General features: G+C 48.9%; 1 protein-coding gene across 2 annotated transcripts in view; it reads right to left on the bottom strand.

Moving 5' to 3' along the window:
* ITGB5 (integrin subunit beta 5) overlaps positions 1-26,882 on the bottom strand; it is a 116,543-nt gene that overhangs the window by 41,489 nt on the left and 48,172 nt on the right. Inside the window, exons 6-8 of one of the 2 annotated variants that reach the window (XM_008155507.3) lie at positions 15,923-16,084; positions 14,382-14,477; positions 11,723-11,812 (exon numbers count right to left, since the gene is read on the bottom strand). The exons of the other annotated variant lie outside the window; for it this stretch is intronic. Coding sequence (XP_008153729.2) covers positions 11,723-11,812; positions 14,382-14,477; positions 15,923-16,084 — 348 coding nt within the window. The remainder of the gene's footprint in view (positions 1-11,722; positions 11,813-14,381; positions 14,478-15,922; positions 16,085-26,882) is intronic. 2 annotated transcript variants of the gene reach the window in all.

Genomic DNA, 26,882 nt, shown 5'->3' with positions numbered 1-26,882 from the left:
TTGCCATTGAAATTTCTAAAGAGGATGTCCTTTGGAGACTGAAACCAAATAAAGTAATTGGCTTATATTTAGGGAGCATATCTTCCCCCCCAGATATTTTATGCACTTAGCACGCTCTGTGTAGCAGGATGTACGCACTCCAAGAGACTCATGGACACCTGCTGCCCAGGATCAACTGGTGGCCGGCTGACTCCTCAGGTGCATTCTGGGAGCACGCCACTGACAGAACAGTGGGCAGAACTGCCTCTTGCTCTCACGGGGTTTCCTTTCTTTCTTCTGTTTCATTTTGCTGAACATGTAGTATTAAACTTGTATACGTTAAATATGCAGCTTTCCTAACAAATTAACAGCTGGTAAAAAAAAGAATAGGGCTCAGCCAGGGAAAAACTCTCTTCCTTTGCAACTAATTGTGCAAGTGAATCTACAACTCTAAAAATACCCTGTCTGAAATCCACTTCCTCTCGGAAGTGCCAGCCTGAACTGGAAAAGGTTGCGAGAGCGCCACTCCACCCCCCTCCCCAACCCCCGCCAAACACACACACACACACACTCTCTCTCTCCTGCTGGAAGTGATTAGCTATTCCCACTGAGTTGTGAATTCCAAGGGCCATATTACATTTCTCCCTGGGACTGAGCACAAGCTTTTGTTGATGGATGGAAGGATGGACAGTCTAACGGCAGCCACACTAAGGAGCTCCAGCCTAGTGGGAGAAACTTAAAGTTATTTTTGAAAGACTAGATAATTGGTTAAAATTTGTAATCGTGACCAACTACGAGGATGAGGCAAAACAGTATGTCATGAAAGGGCTGGGTGGACTGAAGCTGTGTAAGAAGTTATCTGGGGAGAGTCACGTTAAATATGGCCCTTGTAGCCCCGGCCAGTGTGCCTCAGTGGTTGCAGCATAGTCCTGGGCAGCAAAAGGTCTCGGGTTCAGTTCCCTGTCAGGGCACATACCCAGGTTGTAGGTTCGATCCCCGGTCAGGCAACCGATCAATATTTCTCTCTCACATCAATGTTGTTCTCTCTCCCTCTCCCTTCCTCTCTCACAAAATTAACAAATAAATAAATATATTTTAAAAAAAGACATATGGGCCTTGTGGTTCACCAACAGGAGGCTGCGAGGGGGTTTCAGCACTCCCCATGAAGATCCTGAACCTGGAAACGTCCGTGGAGAATTTGGTAGAGGGAGAAAGAGCACGGGGACTGGGGCTCCCGGTCTATGAGTCAGTAACTATGACGGATGGAACCTGAATTCTGTAGTCTCCTCTTGTCAGGGACCAAGAGTCGGTCAAAGGATTAACTCTGACCTTCAGTAAGTTACTGTAACTAGGCCCACCTCCTCTTGCCTGAGGACAAAGCATTTCTTCTGTAGCCGCCCTTCAACTGCCACACCCTTTATCTATAGTTACGACTTTAGCCAATTATCTAGGTCAGCCCCCACCCCTCCTAGGCATCCACCCTTCTAGAAATCACATATAAGGAACGCTGTAAAAATAAAGTTTTGAGGCTTGATCAGAAACCCCTTTGTCTTGCCTCCATTCTTTGCGTCCCTTGTCTGTTTCTCATTCTCTTAGGTGCGCCGCCTCGGTACCCCCGTTAGAACACCCCGCAGGTCGGGGAAATAATGGCGCCCAGACGTGGGGCACGAGAGTCGGCTCTCCGGGGAACATCTGCACATCGGTCCGGCCGGACACCCTCTTGAGTCGCCGTGGAACGCCACGAGGAAGACTCTGTCACTTGATCGCCGCGGAGCTGCCCGTCCGTGAGTATGATCTGATTGTAGTTGAGTATTGCAGATGATCTTTTCAGACAAGATTTAAGAGTGAATTCCTTGTGAGAACTAGTTTTTATCCCCTTTGATGGACACTTTGAGCTTCTCGATTCAACCTCCAGTGAATCACTCTGAGGAGTAATTTGTCTTTGGTTGGTTCCTCGTCACGTCTCTCGCAAACCCTGAGCTCACTCTGTCTTAGTGGTCGCTAACCTGGCATGGGGCTTATACATCCCGACCTATGATACGTGAGCAGGGGCCTTTGGGCAAACAGAGATTGCTGACGAGACAACTGTCCTAGGCATTGGAAACTCAGGGCTGACCTGGCACGGGGTTTATACGTCCCAGAGGCTTACGCGGAGGAGGCAAAGAATTGAGAAGCTCCCACATCAACATGGGTACCTCTCTCAGTTCTCACAAGGTATTCCTCGGTGGGCCTAAGGAGTCCCTCAGGACGCGAGGAGTAAGGGAATCTGCTTTGTCTTACTGGAAACACATCTGAACAAAAATACCGCCGCCTTAATCTTAAACATCTTAAAGATCTTAAAGCCGCGGTCAGTAACTATGGCCCTACGGCCCCCTTTACCATCGCCCTTCTTGAAAGCTTAAGTGACAAATGGCTCACACCTAATGACTGGCTATCCTTAGCTCGAGCCACGCTTTCAGGAGGTGATTATGTCCTTTGGCGTACAGACTTTGTTGAAAACTGCCGAGAAACAGCCCAACGTAATAATGAAAGTAAAAACTCCCGCTCGTGGACCAGAGATAAACTTCTTGGCAGACCCCCCTATGAAACCAATGAAGTCCAGGCCAAATTTCCCCCTGGTTTACTAGCCCAAATCCAACTCGCCGGTCTTAAGGCTTGGCGCCGTCTCCCCGCTAAGGATTCTGCCACTACCTCGCTAGCCAAAATTCGCCAAGGGGCTGACGAGCCTTACAGTGATTTTATCAGCCGCCTCACGGACGCCGCTGAAAGATTAATGGGGGGAGGTGAAACGGAAAGTGCCTTTGTGAAGCATCTCGCTTATGAGAATGCTAACCCTATCTGTCAAGAGATCATAAGACCTCATCGATGTGGCAATCTCTCTGATTATATTAAACTCTGCTCTGGAATAGGTACCTCCCACGCCATTGGATTGGCTATAGGAGCGGCTCTAGAAAATTTTACCCAAAAACAGCCAAATACACAACAAAAAACCTGCTTTAATTGCAAACAGCCAGGACACTTCATAAAGTATTGCCCCAGTGGCAAACAACCACGGGCTCCCCCAAAGACCGCTTGCCCTCGGTGCCAACGCGGTTTCCACTGGGCTAAGGAATGTTACTCAAAAACAGATATCGAGGGTAAAGCCCTTCCACCCCGGCAGGGAAACTTCTCGAGGGGCCAGCCCCTGGCCCCGAACACGGTGCCGAACCAAGGGGCCATCAGGTTCGTCCCACAACAGATCCTTCCCGCCCAGGCATTAGCAGGTTACCCCAGGGGTCATTAACAATGATTACACAGGGCAGATTCTCAGCTTATCTTACTTCCCCTAAACTCCACCAATAAAAGTAATATTCAACAACCTAGGTTGGATTCTGCCTTCAGTTCCTCTGATATCTATTGGGTTCAACAGATTACCACTGAGAAGCCACTCTCATAGCTTTAAATGCCTCCAACCCTCACCTTGCTGGAGACTGCTGGCTATGCATGACTATTGGAACTCCCATGCCTACAGCTATTCCGGCATCCAATTCCTCCATCACTGAAGGTACCAATTGTAGTCTTAATGTCCCCTTCAGGCTTCAACCCGTAGGTTTCAACCTTTCTATCTGCTATCAAAGAACATTCCATTTATAACCTTTTCTAACTGCTCCAAAATCACTAACTACTCTGAGCCCCTATGTCCTGCCCCCAGGCAAGTTTTCCTTTGTGGCAATAATCTAGCCTATACAGCCCTGCCAACAAACTGGACTGGACTTTGATTACAAGCTAACATTCTCCCAGACATCTCCATTATTCCAGGGGATGAGCCTGTTCCCTTACCCAGTCTTGATTACATTGCTGGGCGTAGTAAATGGGCTGTCCAATTCATCCCCTTACTCGTTGGTCTAGGGATCTCTGGAGCCGTAGCTTCCGGCACAGCAGGTCTAGGATTAGCAATACACTCCTACACAAAACTCTCTAATCAATTAATTGATGATGTCCAAGCTCTTTCAGGGACCATTAGTGATCTTCAGGACCAAATTGATTACAAAATAGAAGAGGGTTAGATTTGCTCACGGCAGAACAGGGAGGGATATGTTTGGCTCTACAGGAATGTTGCTGCTTCTACACCAACAAGTCTGGCATCGTCCGAGACAAGATCAAGAAGCTACAAGAAGACCTCGTCAAGAATGGACTCCTCCCCTACCTCCTCCCCATCCTTGGTTACATTTGGCCCTTGGGCATTTAGAAAAATAACCGACCTCGTAAATCAGCAAATAGATTCAGCTTTAGCAAAACCCATTCAGATTCATTATCAACGCCTGGAAGTGGCCGATAGGTGGGGCTCGGTTTACCAAGAGCACGAGCACCTCCGGACCCAGACTCGCTCCTTCCCTACGGGGAAAGCATCTTAACCAGAGGGATGCTTACCTACGCTCTAGCCAGAGCCAGAGGTATGGGTATCGAACCGGGTGCAGAGCAAAGCATTGCAAGGGAAGGTTGGGATATTTTTCCAACCTCCTCTGGATTTCCCTGAGAGTATACCTGGTTTGCATAGAGGTTGACATCGATAAAAACAATGGCTCTGCCTCTCTTCCCCAAAAGATGTCAAGAGCCACACACGGTGGGTATGCAAAGCCCACGGGAGGAACCAGGTCAATGTCTCCTCGGTCGATTAATGCCCACTCCCGTTTCTTAAACAGAGAGGGAGGAGATGTCAGGGACCAAGAGTCGGTCAAAGGATTAACTCTGACCTTCAGTAAGTTACTGTAACTAGGCCCACCTCCTCTTGCCTGAGGACAAAGCATTTCTTCTGTAGCCGCCCTTCAACTGCCACACCCTTTATCTATAGTTACGACTTTAGCCAATTATCTAGGTCAGCCCCCACCCCTCCTAGGCATCCACCCTTCTAGAAATCACATATAAGGAACGCTGTAAAAATAAAGTTTTGAGGCTTGATCAGAAACCCCTTTGTCTTGCCTCCATTCTTTGCGTCCCTTGTCTGTTTCTCATTCTCTTAGGTGCGCCGCCTCGGTACCCCCGTTAGAACACCCCGCAGGTCGGGGAAATCCTCTGGCCATCAGACCCCAAAGTTTTGTGTTCTGATCTGAAATTGATGTTATTCCCGCTTGCTACACACTCTCTAAAACTGGAAGCTCTCAAGATGTTAGAGGGGTCGGAATCATGGAGACTACTGAGTTCGAACCTCTCTTTCTATGGAAGTGCAGGCCAAAGAAAGGGCTCCTCCAGGGCCACCTGCTGCCAGAGGCAGGCAGGACCAGGACCGGGCCAGCCTCTGGGCCCCCACGGTGCTCTCTGTAATGACCGTACCCGGACTTCTTTCCTTTAAAACTGGCTCTGTGTGTGCAGAGTGTGGATGGTCGGGTTGTATTCTGCTTGTAAGGGTCAGTCTTCCCTAGAGGACTGTGAAATCCCCGAGGGCAGGCCTGTGTTCTGTTCAGTTTTATTCCCAAGGTCTAGCATATGCCTGCCAGCTGTTGGTATGTATTTGCTGAATGAATGGATGCATGAATGAACAGAAAACAAGCCGCAGTGGAGGGCCAAAGCCACAGGCAATGCAGTTCTTCCACGGGAAGACTTAGGTGCGACTCCTGGCACCCGACAGCCCCCTACCAGTTCTGCCCCTGAAGAGGATTCCTTACTCCTCCTCCTCAGACTAGGAGGCAATGTCGAGAGCGTCAGAAGTTTGACGGCTATTAAGCACTCGGTCAGCCCAGGGCACATCTGCAATTGCTTTAAGTCAGGCAGCTGTGGTGTGGGCGGGAGCAGACTGGATGGCAACAGCAAAAAGAGAAACATGTGCTCGGCGAGGAGCAGCTTACACCACGGCTCTGACGTCACCCTCCACATGCAGCGGCCGTGGTTTCCAGCTCACTCTGCTCCTCCCCACTCGGAGAGGAGGCCACAGTGATTGCTCCCTGCGTCCTCTCCCCCCGTTCTCAGTGCGGCACGTGCAGGTGCTGTGTGTGCAGCCAGGGCCCTGAGCGCGGGAAGGGGCCTGCCACCAGCCCAGCTGAGCAGCGAAGCTCCACGCCGCCGAACACCCTCCGGGGACGCGGGGTCTCTCAGTGGGGAATCTGGCACAGCGAGGACACGTTTATAAGTCAAAGCCCAGCGCTGGCGATTTCTCACTATGAAAACTGCACGTGACAGACTGGATTCTGCAAGATGTTAAGTTAAACATGCCCTTCCCATTTTGCTCCCTCCGCAGCCGAGCTAAATGCCACAGTTATTTCATCTGTTACATGTGTTCCCACCAACATCTTCCCAGAAGGTCCCCACAGATGGTTTGCCAGCAGCTCTCGGGGGTAAAAGTCAACACCCTCGCTTAGTCATGTGCTGTATGACTCATTTGAAATGCACCACAAACCGCTGAGATGGAAAGGTGGCACAGGGAAATGCAAACAGACCGGTGAGAGCTGGGCTTGGACCCTGGCCAGAGAGAGGAGCAGGTGAAAGGGTGGCCAGGGCTAACTGGGGCCTCTAGTGAGGACAAAGCCACACCCACAGCCATAGCCACAGCCACAGCCACATACATACATCCCCCACACACACACCATACACATACACCATACACACACCCCCACCTCCACCCCACATACCCACCATACACACACCACACACATACCACACAAACATACACCCCACACACATACACCCCCATACACCATACACATACTACAGACACACCACACACATACCACACAAACATATACCCCACACACATACACCCCCATACACCATACACATACTACAGACGTACACACCACACACATACCACACAAAACACCCCACACACATACACCCCCACATACCGTACACATACTACAGACGTACACACCACACACACCACACAAACACCCCCCCACACATACACCCCCCACATACCATATACATACGACAGACACACCACACACATACCACACAAACACCCCCACACACATACATCCCCACATACCATACACATACTACAGACACACCACACACATACCACACAAACACACACCCCCCACACACACACCCCACATACCATACACATACTACAGACGTACATACCACACACACCACACAAACACCCCCCCACACATACACCCCCCACATACCATACACATACTACAGACGTACACCCCCCCCACATACCACACAAACACCCCCACACACATACACCCCCCACATACCATACACATACTACAGACGTACACACCACACACATACCACACAAACACCCCCACACACATACACCCCCCACATACCATACACATACTACAGACGTACACACCACACACATACCACACAAACACCCCCACACACATACACCCCCACATACCATACACATACTATAGACGTACACACCACACACATACCACACAAACACCTCACACACATACACCCCCACATACCATACACATACTATACAGACATACATAACATATATATACCACACATACAACCACACACGCCATACACACCACACACATACCACACACACATACATATACCCCAAACACACCCCCATCATACACAACCCCCCCACACCCCTACCAACATACCCTACATACACACACCACCACCCCTGCCTTTCCACACACACACACACACACACACACACACACACACACACACACACTGCACGCACCACAGCAGAGGCCAGTGCTAGGCTCAGCCCCAGGAGAAGTGCTAAAACGTCCACGGGCTCCCGTGTGCCAGAAACGCTGGCAGCATGAAACCTAAGTCAGCGTCGAGCACCAGCACACCCACCGCGGCTTCCACCACCGGGGCTTTGCTCTGGATTCCCTGCCATTTCACATCTCTACTGAATATCTAACTTTAACATTCCCCCCGGGGGGGGGGGCAGATGGAGGGAACTGCCACATGTCCGCCTACGCGGAGTGAGGTCTGTTCCGCATCTTCCCGGTGGTGACGGTTTTGTGTCACAACTTAAACTGCACACTTGACATCTGCACAGTTTCTCATGTGCTCGTTATCTCCCAGTGAATCTGCTTCACCACTGCCCACTGAGTTTGACTAGTCATTGGGGATCGTGTGCCAGAATTGCCCATTCGAAAAAAGCTGAGTTTCAAATGTCCATTCATCCATTGTAGGTCTCGTTGCCTCACGCGTTCTCTTTTAGGAACCGGTTTAGCTCAGACTCAAGTTACAGAGCGAGGTTCCCACCATTCCTCAGCGGGTTCACCCCAGCTCCACACGCAGCTCCCCCGGAAAAGGCCGTTCTCTATTCATCCCGTCTCGGCGCCTCAGCAGCGGAGGGCTCCCCACTCCTCTCCCGCCCCCCGCCCCCACACAGACAGAGCACGTTTCCCTAGGTCCCCGGATTTCTGTAAAGAACACAAATTCGTTCCTCATGATCCTGCTCAGAGCCCACGCAACGTGGCTCAGAGAGAGAACACTGCCAGCATCCACGGGTCCCACCCGGGAGTGGGGAGGGGGGGGGTTGCAACAATGCCATGCTCCCCCGTTTCCAGCAGCCCCACGCAGTGTGGATAGTTACGTGTGTCAGAACTTAAACTGTACACTTTACTACGTGTTCATTGTCTCCCAATAAAGCTGCTTTAAAACTGCCCACCGAATTTGACTAGTCATTGTGGATCCTATTCCTCAGCCACACAGCGCTGACTGAGCGGAATGTTTTCCCTTTCTGGCGAACCCCGCCCAGCCAGGACTATGGGCCTGGGTGTCCTTCTGCCCTCCTTTATCAAAGGCAGGAGGAGCTGAGAGTCTGAACCTTCACCAGGAAGTGCCCTCAGGGAGGCCCAGGGTCTGTGATCACCCACAGGGGCTGACTCAGGAGCTGGGGACGAAAGTGCTGGGAGGTGGCTTCGCCCCAGAAGCTCAGGAGAACATCCTCACCGCACCCCAGAGCTTGAGATGTGATTGCTCTTCAGCCATTGCTCCCCCAAAGGCCCTGGCTCAGCAGGAGGCAAGTTGTGGCCACCCCACCAGTGAGAGCAGGTCTAACAGCAGCCCCCTCCCAACCCCGGAAGGATGGGGACAACAACCCAGGCTATGGTTCCAGCTCTTGCATTGACTTCTTTCTTTTTTTTTTAATCCTCACCCAAGGACACGCTCATTGATTTCAGAGAAAGGAAGGGAGAGAGAGAAACATGGATGTGAGAGAGAAACATCAATCAGTTGCCTCCCATATGCGCCCCAGCCGGGGTCCAAACCCACAACCTAGGCATGTGCTCTGACTGGGAATCGAACCAGCAGCCTTCTGGTGCACGGGATGATGCTCCCACCCTCAGAGCTAGCTGGCCAGGGCGCACGCTGACTTCTTTAGTTCAGTGCCCAGAGCTTGTTCCCAAAAGGTTCCCAGCGAGGCGTGCGCCTCGAAAAGAGGACAACACCCGGCAGCCCAGGCCCCCTCCCTCCTGCACACACGCTCTTCACAGATACTCTCCGTTTATTACATTTCTATTCACTGTGGAAATCTGAAAGCCACTGAGCATAACGTTAACCTGGAAACCCTGCCTCACTGGGTTCTTGGTTCTGAGGTGATGAATGGATCCAGTGAAAATGTAGAGGTCAGAGATCAGAAGAGAGGATGTTAGTATGTGGGGAGGGCGGTACGAAAGGAGAAGGAAGTCTTCAGTTTCTCTCAACAGGGAGTGAGGAGGAATCGGAGAATTTGTGGAGAAGAGGACCCTTAGCTGTAACAGAAGGCAGGGGCGGGGGAGAAAGACCAGCCACAAACCCTCGCTGCCCCCCAACTCACACCAAAGCTCCAGGAGCTCAAGGGAGGGCTAGCATCCCCCCTCCCCTCTCCCCGCCAAGCTCGAGGGCTCCTCCAGCAGCAGTGGCGAGGGCACCCCCTATGGCTCTGTCACTCAGAAGAGGGCTGGAGCAGTAGACTGAAAAGTCAACACCGGGAAAGGCTGAGCTCCAAATGCTCGTCTGTAAAGCAGCCGAGGTTGGAAAGATGGTTCATCTCATGCATGTGACGCCACAGTGGCTAACTGGGCTCCCGGAACTAATGGTGGTGCTTAAACTATACTTATTCTACGTATAAACAGAAGATACACTCTGAATCCTGCTTGGGGATTCCCTGGCCCTGTGAAGGGCGAGGTGCACACTGGGAGCTTTGCGGGGAGAGGATAGCTGAGAGCATAGTAGTGCCTCTCAGCACAAGAACCTGTGCCTGCCACTTTCCTGGGGAGATGGGGGAGAGGTAGGTCTGCCCAGCCAGTGTTGCTCAGTGGTTAAGCATCAACCTATGAACCAGGAGGTCACGGTTCGATTCCCGGTCAGGGCACATGCCCAGTTTGCAGGCTTGAACCCCAGTAGGGGGTGTGCAGGAGGCAGCCTATCAATGATTCTCTCATCATTGATGTTTCTATCCCTATCTCCCTCTTCCTTCCTCTCTGAAATCAATAAAAATATGTTTTAAAAAGTGGCAAGAAATATTCAAAGTGATGAATAGCAAGAACCTACAACCAAGATTCCTCTACCCAGCAAAGCTATCATTCAGAATTGAAGGTCAGATAAAGAGCTTCACAGACAAGAACAAGCTAAAGGAGTTCATCACTGCCAAACCAGTATTATATGAAATGCTGAAGGGTATTCTTTAAGAAGAGAAAGAAGAAGAAAAAGGTAAAGATAAAAATTATGAACAACAAAGTGACAACAAATACATATCTATCAACAAGTGAATCTAAAAATCGAGTGAATAAAAAATCTGATGAACAGAATAAACTGGTGAATATAATAGAATCAGGGGCATAGAAAGGGAGTGGACTGACAATTCTCTGGGGGAAGAGGGTGTCGGGGGTGCGGGAAGAGACTGGACAAAAATCGAACCCCTATGGGCGAGGATGGGGGGGGTGGTAAGGGCAGAGGGTGGGGTGGGAACCGGGTGGAGGGGAGCTATGGAGCGGGGGGAAGAGGAACAACTATAATAATCTGAACAATAAAGACTTATTTTTTAAAAAAAAATTTAAGGTAGGTGGAGGCAAGTACTTGTTGGGTATTGAGAATTGAGGTAAAGGAGAATAGAGAGGAGAGAGGTGTGGGAATCAGGGACAGTCAGTTTGGGGAGTGGAAGTGATTCATAAGCCACGTCTGTAAATGCTGCACTTACAATAGCAGAGCCAAGGTATGCGATGGCTTCCAACAGCACAGACGCTCCCAGGCCCACCCAGGTTCCTCTGATTACAGTCAGATCCCAAGTGTGTAGGCAAGAGACCTATTGTTGATTCTTCGCGAGTCTTCTATCCCATTTCAGTTTGCAGCTCTAAGCTAAGCTCCGTGAGCCTGGGGCATTTCAACTGTCCTGTCACTGTGAGGTGACATCTGTGTGCGGGCTCCTCCCGTCTCCCTACAGGGAGCACAGTGGCAGGATTGCCTAGGCAACTAGATGGGTGGAGAGTACCTGTACCCACCCGAGCGAGATGCTACAGTGGGGCGTGGGGGATCACGCAGTCAGAACCTGCATGGTCAGGGGCCGCGGGCTGAGTCTGACTGAGCATCCACAGCTCACAGGGACCAGCTGATGATGAGAGTCAGGTTGGCAGAGGTGAGGGGAGGGGAGGCTTCAAGCCGGATGGCCTTCTCCACCCCGAATCTGAGCAAAGGAGGAAGGCACCCAACTCAAGAGGCAAGAGTCAGGAAGCAGAGCCAAGCACGCCAGCGTGGTGCGCTGCCCACCTGAGTCCAGGCAGCCCCGAAGCCTCAGGGGAAGAGATGGGGTGGGGTTGGAGGTGGGGATCGGGAAGAACTGGTGACTTACACTGTACGCATTGATGATCAGTTGAATAATATTTTTAGAGTCTCCATGTAAAATCTCCACCGTTGTTCCGGGTATCAGGGCTGTAAAATTCTTGGGGTCGGGGGGAGAAAAAAGAAGTCAGTCCATCTGCCCTTCCATGCCGCCAGAGAATGAACCCTGCTCTAGAATGTAAGGGGTCCCCACACTGGTCTGCCCCTCCCTCACACCACACACCGGAGAGGAGGCCACAGGCAAGGTGGAAGGAACTGGCACAGGGCAACAGGCATTGCCGCAGGCCGTGCAGCACCCATTCCTGAAGGTCTAGGCCTGTTCCTGCAGCGTAAGCCGTGCTCCTTCTTGGAGACCCTTTCCCCTGGCAGGTACAGGACAACTCTGCAAGTCCCTCCTCCCAGGCCAGCACATCCCACCCTATTTCCTGCCAGCTCTGCCCTAGTCTGCATGGCTATTCCCAGGATTAGCTCAAGGATGCCCGCAATCTGCTCAGCCTCTTTCCCTCACAGGGGCCAGAGATGTGAACGGTGGCCTCTGGGGATCTCTGGGTGAAGTCCTGCCACAAAGCAGGCGGCCTTGAAGCGGTTGCCTTTTCTCTTTCAGTTGTACTAACACCCGAGTATGCCACTTATTAAAGTGACAGAAACATCCAGAAACACCCTCCGCCCGCAGCCTGTCGTGGGCGCCTCCCTGAGCAAGGTGTCCCTGGTTCTGAGCAAGGACGGCTTGGCCAAGGGGGGTGTCTTCCCTCCTGGGCACCTGAGAGCACACCCAGCACCGTCTGCGCGCCTGATCCTCTAAAAACGCTATTTGTGGGCGGATACGTGTTATCCTGCTCCCTTCCACGAAACGAAAAAGAAAAACAATCCTCTTCCCTCGATTTCATCTTCTGAAATGGACTCAGACTCAAGAGCTCAAGAACATGTAGTGGCCTTTTGTCGGCAGTAATCTTAGGCAGGAGCAGGAGATAAACGTAACTAGACAAAGGCTGTTGGTGGGCGTTCGGAGCGGAAAGGAGAAGGGACCAGGGCCGGCTGTCCCAGGGGTGGGGATGAGGGTCCCATAGCCTCTCAATTCCAAGGAGGTCAGAGGCAAGCTGGGCTTACGTTTAGCTTAGAGGCGCTCCCTGAGCAGCTCGGAGGGAGGCGAGTGCTCGTTCCCCACGTGCCTGTGACTGTGGGAAAAGGCACGCTCACCAGGGGAGTGACTGTGATGATCCATGGGTAAGGTGACCAGACATCCCGCTTTGGGCAGGACAGTCCCGATTTTTAACAATTTGTCCCGCATCCCGCGGTGTTTTAAAAAAGTCCCGATTTTTGGAAAGAATGCACTACAAGCTAGGGAACGGCGGGAGAACGGGAAGGGAATATACGGTTTTCGGCGGCCATGTGGCTATTTAGCCAGGATATGAGTTTTATATTATTTTTGTTAATTTTATAATGTTAAACTTTAATAATAACCAATAATTGTTGAGAACTGATTATCGAGAACTGCTTATCAAAGTTCGCATTGTTGATCAGTTGTTAGAATTCGACCACCATTGTTTGGACTTAATGAACAATGGCATTTTTTGGGATTGGCATAAATTTTCTTGAATTTAGCAGACAGTACTCGTATTATTTATATTTTATAGTGGCGGCAAAAAGTCTAGCATCGGCCTTGAAAGTGACACGACTTACGTTATGGCAAATTCAGAGGAAAAATAATACAAATTAGTACTGTTATTATTTAGAAAGAAATATAGGATTAAAATTAAAATAATTTTTAAAATGTAGTTACTTTATAACAATCAAATTAATTTAATTTATTTGTAAACTAACAATAAAATATGTTCATGTAATTATGTACCTACTTACTGTGTTTTTAAGCAATATGTATATAATAATTTATAATATAATTTTAAATTATTTTTTTGGATTTTTAGCATAATGAGTAAGAAAAGAGGATGCAAATTCAACGATGATCTAAGAAGTGAATTTCCTTTTATTAAAAAAACCAAAAGCGATTACAATATAGACCAAATTTTTAATCAAGAAAATTGCCGCCCCCCCCCCCCCCCCCCCCCCCCCCCGGTCAATGGTGTCCCGCTTTACCAATGTTAAAATCTGGTCACCTTATCCATCGGGTGACCTGGAAACAGTCTCTTCTAGCCAGAACAGATTCACACACAGACTGCTCTGTTCCCTCAAGACCTTCCTTGTTTCCTTTGGGAATTCCTGTCCCAGGCTAACCCCCGGGTCCCCCGGACTCTGGGCTAGGCAGAAAAACTGGGGAGTCCTGGAGCTAGTGACTAGCCTGCTTCGATGCCTGCATTTTCCCTTTATGTTGTCCTTCCTCACCAGAGTGTGCCCCCCCACCCCCTCGTGTGTTTCCATTTCATCATCTGAGAAGCGAGAATTCACATTTCCCATGTTTTTCTCAAGATTAAATGAGATACCACATGTTTACATTCCTTGTAAAGGTATACACTGCTGGGTAAATTGCTTTAATACTGATATTTTCCACAAGAACAAGACAGGGCTATAATCCACCCCCCCTCTGGCCCTCCCCACACACAGAGTAGGGCTGTTAACACTCCTCCCCCCACATTCTAGTCCCCCATTCACCTTGGGGTCAGCATGGCCCCCAGAATTAGGACATCGGTTTCCCTCCCTTCCTTCAGGTGTACCTTGTAGAGCCCATAATGGTTTTTCGTCACCGCAAAGATGAGGTTGATGTTGTTCTCCGCCAACTTCTCTCCCAGCAAGGCGAGGGATGGGTAGTCCTAGGTCCAATGTAGAAGTCAAGCTGTGACACTTCTAACAGGATGAGACACTGCCAGCTCCAACATGCACTCAGTCACTCACCACCGGCCAGGACAAGCATCTTCCCCTGGCAGCCCCTCCCCCACCCAGCCCCAGCGGCGGCTTCCCCTGAGGCAGGTGCAGAGGAGACCCTCCAGGAAACTAGATCCCTCCCCCACCCAGAATGGGGAGGTGATGAATGGCGGTTTCCCATACCTGGCCCGTGTTCCCATCCTTCCAGCAGGGAAGGGGCAGAGTTGGGAGGCCCCCAAAGAACAGCCACCACATCCTCCCACCTACCATCGGCACCTGTCACCTTTCCTCTGTCCCTAAGACCTTTCCTCGCGATCCCCCTGCCTCATTTTCCTTTAGGTAGGCCTCACGCTTGGGCCTGCCAGGCCCCCCCATAGTCCTGCTGAGTCCTGCTCATGGCCCAGAAAGGCAGAGAGGCTGCTGACCTCTGCACCAAAGCTGGGCCATGGCGGGGGCGGGGGTGGGATACAAGCCGGGAGGGCGGGAGGAGGCTGAGAGGCACTTTAACAATGTCCTGAAGGATTTTAAGGGCTAATGATGGGCACAGGGGCCCATTTCAGCTCTACAGTTATCAGGTTCCACAGCTAGGAGTCCTTTTCCTAGACTCCATTATTCGTGGATAATATGGAAGGCTTGGACACTGGCCACCTCTTGAAACTGGAGAAAATGGGCTTATCCAGCAAAGAAAATTAGAAAGAATTCCTTTCTAGCCAGATACCAGAATGGATTCGGGAAGGAAGAAGGTATAGATTTATTGTTATTTTTTTAATTGAATAGTAATTTAATTGAATAGGTCTTGGTAATTGTTGGGACTAGGTGATGGGAATGTGGGAATTCATTTCATTGGTCTATTGATCATTATCTATGTTTGAAGATTTACATAAATTCTTTTCAATTACGGGGTCCTGGTCGTAGATCACTGGGAGTGGAAGGTCCCTGGGGCCTCCCATCCCATGCAGGACGCCCTCTGCCCTCTCCTGACACTGATGGAGCCCACTGCTCGGAGGTTGCTCCTAGAGTCAGGAAGCTTTGGCTTGGTGTGTCCCGTAACTTCTATCCCAGTTTTTATCTCTGCAGGAGCACAGGCCCCGCCCTCCTCTAAGATCACCTCTCCCCTCTGAGCTTATCCTGTCTCCCCAGATCACCCGTTCCCTCAGGGAAACACTCCCACTTAGGTGCACAATGGCAGAAAGAGGAGTCAGTGGCAGAAAGTGCTCCCAGTCAAAGAGGAGTTCTGGAAGCCCAGCTGGAGAAGATGGACTAATGAAACCCAATCCCAACCAAGGACAGGGAAGTCCGTGAGCAGAGGGCCAGACAGGGATGTCACCGCGGGTGACCCCAGGCCAGGTGACCCCGGGCACGGTCCCGGGCGGTGCTGGGGCCCAGCCCTCACCATCTGGTTGGATGCAGAGTACTCGTTGGCCTCGTTCAAGTGGCACTGGCCATCGTGTGGCTGCACCAGGCCCCCCAGTTTTCCGTCCAGTGCGATGTGGGGCACGTCGTCCGTTGTGAAGACCAGCAGGTGCAAGGCGTCCTTCCGCCAGCCGATCTTCTCCTGAGGAACAGAGGGGGGGGTGTGCAAAGTCTTTCTGGGCCTACCCACGCCTTCCTGGAGCTTCAACAAGGCACTGGCCCGTCTCCAGGGGGTTTGGTCTAACTCAGAGGCACTCCCCGTGTACTGGGGACACTGTTAAACACCAGAGCGGAACCCACAGGGCTCAGGAGAGGACACAGCTTGGGCTGGGGACCCTAAATGATGGAGACAGGTTTCCCAGGCGTGGCTCACACAGGCCCAGGTGCCTGGAACCGTCCCTCCAGCCCATCACACTCCTCCCTGCCCATCACACTCCTCCCCAGCCCATCACACTCCTCCTCAGCCCATCACACTCCTCCCAGCCCATCACACTGCCCCTTTCAGTTTACCCCCAGGCTGCTTCCCCTTCTGGACTTACCTGCTATCCCTTCCCCAGAACAGCCTTCCTCCCAACCCTCACAACACACTTGGGCCGGCTGGCTTGTCTGAGATGACAAGGAAGTCAACACCGCAGTTCCCAAATTAGACTGAATCGCTCAGAATGAAGTGCTCAAATGACCAACAGATCTGCCGTTAGAGGGTTTGGTAAAACGGGCCATCCCTCCATGCCGGCAGGTGTAAACCACTCCCACCACTAATGGACCCACTCTGGTGTTCAGTTCACTCAGATAAGCTCTTTCCCCCTTCGCTGCTTCACTACACGGAATGCGCCCACGCTTCAGCTGAAGGCACAGCTCAATGCCGTCCGCATTGCAATGGGAGGACTCTGCTTCTCATATTTAGCCGCTTGCAGCCCCAACGCTACACAAAAACACTCCCACTCATTATTGGGAGCAGCTAGACCCTGACACAGAGAAATAAACACTGAGGTACGGTTGCCGTCTTACTAACCTTACTTATCTAAACGAAAGGGCATCCCAAAATACATTGGTAGCAGGGCGGATGTATGAAGGATTTAAACACTGTTGACACTGGATACCGAAATGAGGACTGGACTCAGGGACTTGACAATGAAAAGCTATTTATTGCTCTTACGGCAGCTGAGGGGTTGAGGGCTTCTTCCTCTCTGTCTTTTCACCTTAATGATGGATAAAACAGCCTTCGAGAGCTATGATGTTTTCTCACTTGCTCCGAAAGCAGCATGGAAATAAAATTTTTTTTTTTTTTAAATCACAGAAAGTCAGAGTAACATGAGGGAGAAAAGGGGTTTGAAAAAAAGGTGAGTGAGGACAGAAAGCCAGGAGGCCAACTATGAGCAAGGAACTTAACCTTTTGGGGAATCAGATTTCTTGACTTTCAACGTTCATCCAACATATAATTACTGACCTCCTACTGTGTGCCGCGCCCCAATGAAGGCACTGGGTCTAGGCAAAGATTTCCTAGATAAGACAGTTCATAGGATGAATACATTGATGAATTAGACTTCATCGCACTTGTTGTGTATCAGGAGTTTGTTACTTGAGGAGCTGACCGTCAAATGGACGTGCTATGTCAGTGGAGGCTGGGAGGGAAGGGGCAGGGAAAGACTTCCAGGGAAGATGACGCTCAGCCTGAGCTGAGAGGATGAGGAGACTCTTCAAGGAAGCTGGGAGAAGAAATGAGGCAGAAGGGGGTGAGGGCTGGTCATTCTAAGCACTAGCAAGGGCAAAATGAGGAGGCTGGGCACATTTCGGGGGCCTGGAGTGAGAAATCTAGAAGGCCTTTACAGCAATAAAGTGCTAAGCCAGGACTTACTAATTCATGGTGTTAGAAGTTGAGATCGCAGCTCCCATTGGTGGCAGGACGGGGCGGGGCGGGGCGGGGAGTAACGGAAGCGGTCATAAGGAGGTTCTGGGATGCTGGTGATACTCTGTTTCATGACCTGGCGTTTCCACCTTGTGAAAATTTGTTGAAATGCATTCTTATGCGAAGATTTCTACATGTATATTATACTTTGATAAAGAGCTTAAAACTTTAAAATAAATAAAGCAATAATTAGAACCCATGGAGTGTGGAAGGGAGGGGGGAAATCCATGGGAGATAAAGCAGAATCAAGAGAGGATAAACCAGCAAGGTTTATTTAAGAAAAATGTGGCTTTGTTATCCAGAAGGGCCCAGCAATAAACACCCTCACCTGAATGTAGAAGACCAACCTTTAATTTGACCAGGTGTTTTAAGAACCTTAGAGAAAACCAGAAGCCTGAATAAATGGACAGGGAGATCATTTTCATGGACCGGGAGAGTTGATGTTGCTGAGATGCTGTTTCTCCTCAGAGTGATCTATAGATTTGACACAATCCCAATCAAAAGCCGGAAGACCTTTTAGAGAAAATGACAATCTGATTCTCAAATTTATACGGAAAGGCAAACAATGAAGACTAGCCAAATAATTTTTTTAAAGAACAACAAAGCTGGGAGACTCGTTACCTAAGATCGAGGCTTTTTGTAAAACTACAGTAATCAAGACAGTGTGGTACTGACAGAAGGACAGACACACAGACCAGTGGAACAGGACGGAGAGACCAGAAATGGACCCACACTTATATGGTCAACTCAACAGAAGGTATTGATCAATCAGACATCCATAAGCAAAATAATGCCCAACCCATACATCTCACTAAATATAAAAATTAACTCAAGAGTAGATCGCAGACCTAAAACTATAAGACTTCTGAAGAAAACCAGAGAAACCCTTTGTGACCTTGGTCTAGGCAAAGATTCCTTAGATAAGATAGTTCACTGGATTAAAAAACTGATGAACTGGACTTCATCAAAATTAGACACAGCTGCTCTTTGAAAGATACCATTAAGAAAATGAAAAGACAGCCGAAACTGGTTTGGCTCAGTAGATAGAGTGTCGGCCTGCGGACTGAAAGGTCTCAGGTTCGATTCCGGTCAAGGGCATGTACCTTGGTTGCGGGCACATCCCCAGCAGGGGTTGTGCAAGAGGCAGCTGATCGATGTTTCTCTCTCATCGATGTTTCTAACTCTCTATCCCTCTCTCTTCCTCTCTGTAAAAATCAATAAAATATATTAAAAAAGAAAATGAAAAGACAAGGCATAGATTGGGTGAAAATATTTGCAAGAAAATAACAATTTGATAAAATATATAAAACTCTCATAGGTCAATAATAAGAAAACAAATAACTGAATTTAAAAAGATAGAGACGTGAACAGACATTTAATCAAAGAAGAGCTGTGGGTGGAAATAAGCACACAAAAGGATCCTCGCCATCGTTAGTCATTAAGAAAATGCACAGTAAAACCATAATGAGATAGCTATTCCAATGGCAAACAAACCAACCCTGATAATACCCAGTAACAGTGAGGATGTGGAAAAATGGAACTCTCATCATTGCTGGTGAGAACACAGAATGTCTCAGCAAGTGGAAAAGTTGGGCAAATTCTTATAAAGTCAAATACACGCTTACCATCAACCCAGCAATCCCCCTCTTGGGCATTTACCCAAGAGAAGTGAAAACTTACGCTTACCTACAAAACTCTGTGCAAATATTTATAGCAGCTATTCAGAATGACCCAAAACAACCCAAATGCCCATCTGGTGGTGAGCACAGGGACACACTGCAGTGTACCTGTACCATGGGATACTACTCAGCCATGAGAGAAGCAAACGACCGAGACACAACAGGTTGGATGAATCTCAGAAGCATTAAGTGAAAAACGCCTGACTCAAAAGGCGCTGTACTAACTCCATTCACCTAGTATTCAGGAAAACACAAAAATGTAGGGACAGAAAGCAGCTGGGTGGTTGCCAAAGTCTGAGGGTGAAGGGCGGATGGACAACAAAGGGATACTAAGATACTGGTGATGGGAATAATCTGTAGCTTAATTGTGGGGTGGCTCTAAGACTTCTTGCCTAAAATGGGTGAATTTTACTTTATAAATTATCCCTTAATAAACCCAACTTAAAAAAAACCCTTACTGAGGTATATAGCTTTTGGCTCAGTGGTTCTACTTCAGGGGACTCTCAGCAAGAAGAATTCTGAAAAATGCAAAACAGTATTTTGACCAATAGTGACAAAAAAAAAGAGGAAGACATGAACATCCCACTATTTGAGAACAGATAAGTACATGAAGATAATTCCTCTATGGCCATTAGAAATTATGCTCATGAAAAGTATGAAATTATGGGTAAACATGTACAAATAAAGTGAAAAATAAAGACTACAGCACTGCAGTTGCAAACTATGCAAGAAACAAGCATCACTTTCTACTAAAAAGACAGTCAAACAAAATACACCATAATGGGGTTCGAGTTAAGATATTGGGCAATCTCTTTTTCTTTTTTCCAAATTGTCTTTAATTAGCAAGGACTACTTTTCCAAGACTGGGCTCTGGATGTTGGCTCTGCCATTTAACAGCCTTGCTCTCCTTTTCTTCCATGCCAGCTTTTCGAGGGACCTGTGGGGACCTAACAGAGGGTGGTGGTGAGGAGACAACAGTGTGGAACCTGAAGATGAGCATTTGAATTTTGCTGCAGGCTGAACTACCTGTGCAGCTTTGACCAAATTACTAAACACCTCAAAAGCATCTTGTCAGTAAAATAGGAATAATAATACCTAACATTTATTGATCACCTCCATTATTCCATTAATCTTCACTGCAACCCTTGTGAAGTAGGTAATATACGTCATGTCATCTTGTAGATGAGGAAACTGGCGTTCAGAGACATTAAGTAATTAGCCCAAGGTCACTGAACCGGCAAGGAGCCGAGAGGCAGATGCAGACTGCTTATCTCTTACCCACACAGCTGAACTACCCACTCACAGAGGGAGAGAAGAGAGGGGAGTGTGTGTGTGTGTGTGTGTGTGTGTGTGTGTGTGTGTGTGATAAATGTGACAATTCATGGAAGTACAGGGTAGGCTCTCAACCAATGACTGCCAGAACCCAAGTTCGATGCTTGTTGGATTTAAAGGTTGAATCTGAGATGGAAATAGCTCCACAGATGAAGAGTGGCCCAGCATAACAATCATAAATCCTGTTTTCTCTGAAGTGGCCCCGGTTATGTAAGTGATGTGAACAAACTGGGCCCGGACTTGGACGGCGGAGAATGAGTCAGGGAAGGCTTATTTTTTCGGCCAGGCTTTGTGGCTTGGAGCTTTCACAAGTGGTGACTCCACAAAGAATTTACATTCAAAATAATTTTCCTACTGACTGCCAGGTCAGCAGAGCTATCTGTTTTCAAGTCTTAAGTTCTGTATTCCATGTTTGGGGCAGAGGGTAATAGTGGAAAAATACCTTTTTATTTTTCAAAAAAGGAAAACACATTAAAAAAAATGAAGTAGAGCATAGAGGCCAGAGAATGTGGGCTTTGGAACCGATGAGGCTGAGTTCAACCTTTGTTCTGCTCTAACTGCGAGGCCTCGACTCAGCCTCCTCGCCTCTCTCAGCCTTTAGTCCTGTCACCTATAAAATGGAGACAATCCCCCTTTGTAGGGTTCATGCTAGAGTTAGACATAATGCATTTAAAAGTACTTAGGACATAAAAAGAACTAAAAAAGAACTGTAATTATTACTCTAAGACTAGTAATAATTCTCACATTTCTTCACTTCGCTTACTACTTGATATGTGAGGCTCCAATTGTTACAGGGACTATGAAGTATTGCATACCAAAGAGTGCATTAAAACCACAAGATTCTACCACACGCCTAATAGAACGGCTAAAATTAAAGAGGTGAAATGGGTGACGCGGAGGGAGGGTCCAAAGGTACAAACTCCCAGCTTTAAAATAAATAAGCCGGAGATTTAATGAACAGCATAGTAACTACAGTTCACAATATTGTGTTGCATAATTGAGAGTCGCCAGGAGAGTAGCTCTTAGAGTTCTCACCACCAAAAAAAATTGTAACTGTGTGGTGATGGGTATTGATTGGATTTATTATAGTGATTATTTAGCAATATATACAAATATCGAATCATTACATTGTACTGCTGAAACTAATACAGTGTTATGTCAATTATATCTCAATTTAAAAAGATAAAAAAGACTAATCACACCAAATGTTGATGGAGATGTGGAGGAAATGAAATTACCATACACTGCCAGGAAGGATGTAAATGGCACACGTCACCTTGGAAAACTGGCAGTTTTACTTAAAAAGTGAAGCACCTACCGAATGACCCAGCCTTCCCACTCCTAAGCATTGGCCTATGAGAAATGGAAGCACACGTCCAGAGACTCAAACGGACACATGTATAGCAGCTCTCTTTATGATGAGCAAAAACTGTAAGTATCCAAAACAACCCAAATGTCCATCAACAGGCAGATGGAGAAACGAACTGTGGGAAATCCCTACAATGTACTACTACTCAGGAACAGAGGGAATGAATGGAGACACTCCACAGCACAGATTAATCTCAAAATAATTGTGCTAAGTGAAATAAGCCAGGCCAAAAAAGAGTCTATACTGTATTTAGAAAATTTTAGCAAATGCAAACTAATGTATAGTGACACAAAGCAGGTTAGTAGCTGCCTAGGGTAAGGGGACAGGAGGTGCAGGAGGGAGAAATGGCAAAGATATGTTCATTGTCTTGACTGTGGTGTGTGTGTGTGTGTGTGTGTGTGTGTGTGTGTGTATATACACATATATATATGTGTGTGTGTGTGTGTGTGTATATATATATATATATATATATATATATATATATATCACAGGTGTGCATATATGTCATATATATGTCAACATTTCCAAACTGTACACTTTCAATATGGGTAGTATATTGTAAATTCATTATACCTCAATAAAGCTCTGTGTGTGTGTGTGTGTGTGTGTGTGTGTTTAAGAAGGCTTGGTTTGCTCAGAGAGCTGTTTAAATACAACAAATCAGATGAATAGACTGAGCATTAATAATGGGCTGGGAAAACCACTCATACATGTTCTTTGTTCTGGGGCAGCATCCACATAGCAGTCAGAGGCCTGGGCTCAGACGTCTGGCAAATCCAGTTCAGCCCACATCTGCCTCGGCTTGTCCTTATGATCTTAGTGATCCTAGGCCAGTTACTTAATCTCTCCCAGCTCTAGCTTCTCAGCTCTAAGGAGGAGATGATAAGAGTACCCATAAAATAGGGCTGTCCAGAGGGTTAAACAAAATGATTTAAAAGAGTACCCAGCTCAGCACCTGTATATGTTAAGTAAACAGTCAAGAATGACAGGTTTTGTCTTCGGTATTGAAAATCTATGACTTGAGACTGCAGTCCAGAAGCACACAATCTTAAACCTTATCTTTGGGTTGCAGGGTTATGGGTGATGTTTATGCCCTTTCTGCATACCAGCATTTTCAAAGTTTTAGATTAACTATATTCTCTTTTTATAGAAACAATTTTAAGAAAAAAACTTTAAAGACCTAACTTTTCTCCATGCCTCTGATTAAAAACAACAATTTTAAAGGCCAATTTAACTCAGCGTGGTAGAGGTCAGCCCTTAGATGAAAATGTCAGGGGTAGGCGGGACAGAAACCCGCTGGACTCAAGTCCAGCCAAGGCTGCAGTTCACTCATTTTCTCTTTGTTCACTGGTCACATCTGCATCAAATTCACCACAAGGTCTGTGTCAGCCTTCAAACACTCACTTTCCACACTTGCTCCAGGAGGTGACTTCGCTTTTTCCGTCACCAACGGAGAGGAAGGTAACAGCACTTGCCTCTTGCCTATTCTGGGCTCTCACAGTGTCTGGCTCCACAATCCTGGATGCCTCGTAAATGCAGGGGCCGCCTCCTGGCATCTCCTCCGATCTTACTGAAAGAGGGCTCCCTCCGCTCCTCCCTCCACCAGGAAACGCAGCCCCTGGATCCCACCCTCTTTAGAGAATGTGTACGATGGTCAGTCTCTCTGCTTCCTTTCCTTGTGCCTAAAAATCTGCTCAGAACCGGCCCTGGCCAGGTAGCTCAGAGGGTTAGAGCATTGTCCCGATACGCCAGATTGTGGGTTTGATCCCTGGTTAGGACACATACAATAATCAACCAATGATGCACAAATAAGTGGAACAACAAATTTATGTCTACCTGTCTTTCTCCTCCCCCTTTCCCCCCTCTCTAAAATCAATCAATAAAAAATGTTTAAAGAAATCTGCTCATAACTCACTTTTAGTAACCCTTTTTTTGACTCAGCTACTCTGCCAATCTCTCATTACTCCTCCCTCCCTCCCTCCTTCCTTCCCAAACCTAATGGACTTATTGCCTCTATTTCCTCTTTTCAATTCCTTATGATCTGACCTCTCCCCATGACCTTTTCCTCTCCGTCTCCCAGACAGTGATTCTCAGTTCCGTCTCCCCACCTACACCGCAGGGGCTCTGTCCTGACAGCGCTGGAGGCTCCTCTAGGGAGCTTCCACAATGCTGGTGCCCAGAGGTTCTCTTACAACAAGGCTCACCTGCAGCCCTATCACCTAGGTTTCTAAAGCTCCCTGGGTGAGTGTGCCGTGAAGTCAAGGCCGAGAACCTGGCCTGAGGTTGTCACCAGCCCCACAGACATCCTCAGGCCGCGCTCCTGTGGCCTCTCTGTTGCTGACCAGGGCCTCCACTGAGCCCTCCTGCCCTTGGCTTCTGGAACCCGGGACCGTCCCACTCCCCCAGGCCACTCGGGCTGCTTGCTGGCTCCATCTCCTCTCCCAGCACTCAGACGAAGTCAAAGGTAACACCGTCCCCTAGAGAGATGTATCCAAGTTTGCGCATCTGCCTGGACGACTCACAACCACATCCGCTGCCACTTGGTATTCCTCCCGAGTTTCCCTCCCAGATCTGTGCCATCACCCGGAGCTCAGCCTACGGGAAGCCGCTGCACCAGCTTCCCTCCAAATCACCTGCCCTCCAGGCTTCCCACCTGTGCAATGGGACCAGCAAATGCCTGTCCTAGAATCCTCGGAACTGTCTTTTCCATCACATCGCCCTGGCCTCCCAACAGCACGCACCCAGTCCCGAACCAGGAGTTCTCTCTCATAGTCCATTCCCAGGACCTGGGTTGAGCTGGAGCCTCCGGGTTGTGCTGCACCTTCCCCTGCCCCCCTAAACACCCCTGGTGAGCAGGCAAAGCCTGAGGCTCACCTCCCGCCTGGCCACCAGCCTGCACTCTGTCGCCCCAGGGTGCTCTGTGACCCACGTTTACTCCAGCTGGTCCAGGTGAGCCGGATACATGGTTAGGTGGCCAGGCCATGCTATGTGCAAAGCAGCCATCCATGGACTCTGGACACAAGTGTCAGGAGTAATCAGTGGCTGGGGGAGCCATCACCACACCCCAAATCTCTGATTCCATCCAGGTGGCAAGAAGCAAACCCTCTAGCTTTGTGGGGACCAACCAGCCCAGGGCTGGGGCTGGAGACGACTTTCTCGGAGGAGGAACGCAGCAGAGGATCTGCATAAACTCTGCTCCGTGCTCAGAAAGCAGCAGAGATCGGGAGCTGAGGGAAGAGAAGGGGTGCAGGGCCCAGTCCCAGAATAACAAGAGCTCCGCCTTGGCACATCCCCAGCACCCAGCGAGGAGCGAGGGAATGAACACATAAACAAAAGCGGGGCTGGGTACCGAGTAACCTCCCTCACAATGTCTTCACGTCTTAAATCGCTTCGCTCACAATTCCACCAGCTATTTAATATGCTTTGGAATCTAACAAACATCTTTTTAAACGTTTTTAAAAATCCTCATGGAGGACATGCTTTTATTAATTTTAGAGAGTGAAGAAGGGTGAGGGAGAGAGAGAGAAAAGAAAACATCGATGTGAGAGAGAAAGATCAATTGGCTGCCTCCTGCACACGCCCTGACTAAAAGTCGAACCTTAGACCTTCCAGTGTGCAGGACGACTTCCAACCAACTGAGCCACACCAGCCAGGGCTCTAACAAACATCTCCATTTAAACATATAAATATGAGAAGCACCAAAAAGCTATCATAAGTAAAAACATTTAATCAGATCGCCTGCCATGCGCTAAGATATGAGAAAACTAATGGCAATTGCAGAAAGGGCGACAGGGCCACAGGATTGTCTGAAAGAAGCTCAGCAGGGTGGGGGAGGGGAGAGGGGCCAGGTAGCCAGTGGGATGGTTCCTGGAGAACCTGGGCAGCCAGGCCTGGAAGTCAGGTAGGGCGATGAGGGACTCTGAAGCGGTGAAGAGGAAGTGGTCCATGAAGAGTGGAGAGGGAAGACTGAGCCTTCCAGCTTTTGAGAAGAGAGATAAAAACTGGCTCCTCCCAAGAGTGAAGACAGACTTGCTGGCTTGTTCATCTCCCACATCTGGCTCTGGAGTGTGGGGCTAAAGGAGAGAGAAATCAGGACCAGGGAGGAAGGATGTGGTTTCTCTGTTTGAGGACATGAGCCTCTGGCCTGTGGGCAACTTGGTTTCTAGGGTTGGAAGGAGTCACTCGGGACTGCAAAATCTGAGAAAGGAGGAAGGTCACTCAGGGGACTAGAGCAGGCTTCCGCCCTCCCCACCTACCTGCAGTCTGTCCCTGGCCAACTCTTGTACAGCGGCCCCTCCCCACCGGGACTTTCACCCCCAGGCTAAGGAGACTCCGTGGGGAAGCCATCGGGAGCAGAGAAAGCTTTTCTCGGCATCCGCTCAAAGCAAGCTGAGCCTGGCATACAAATGAGCAGCCATGATAGAGTTCATGGTCACGGTGGCCCATCATAGTGCAGCTTAGAGGTGCACCGCCAAGAACCACAGAAGACAGGCCAGAAGGGGCACCTACAGAACAAAAGCACCAGTGGCTACTGGAGAGAAAAACTGGCTCAGAGGAAACAGTGGCACCTAACGTTTAGGAGGAACCCCAGAGGCTGGCTTGTCCAAGCTCCAGCCAATGCAGAAATCTTCCGTGTGGCACCCCCACTCCAAGG

Source organism: Eptesicus fuscus, chromosome 3, assembly GCF_027574615.1.
Source record: "Eptesicus fuscus isolate TK198812 chromosome 3, DD_ASM_mEF_20220401, whole genome shotgun sequence".
NCBI classification, from domain to species: Eukaryota; Metazoa; Chordata; class Mammalia; order Chiroptera; family Vespertilionidae; genus Eptesicus; species Eptesicus fuscus.
The sequence above is the reverse complement of the archived record's forward strand: the minus strand, read 5'-3'. Positions and strand labels throughout refer to the sequence as shown.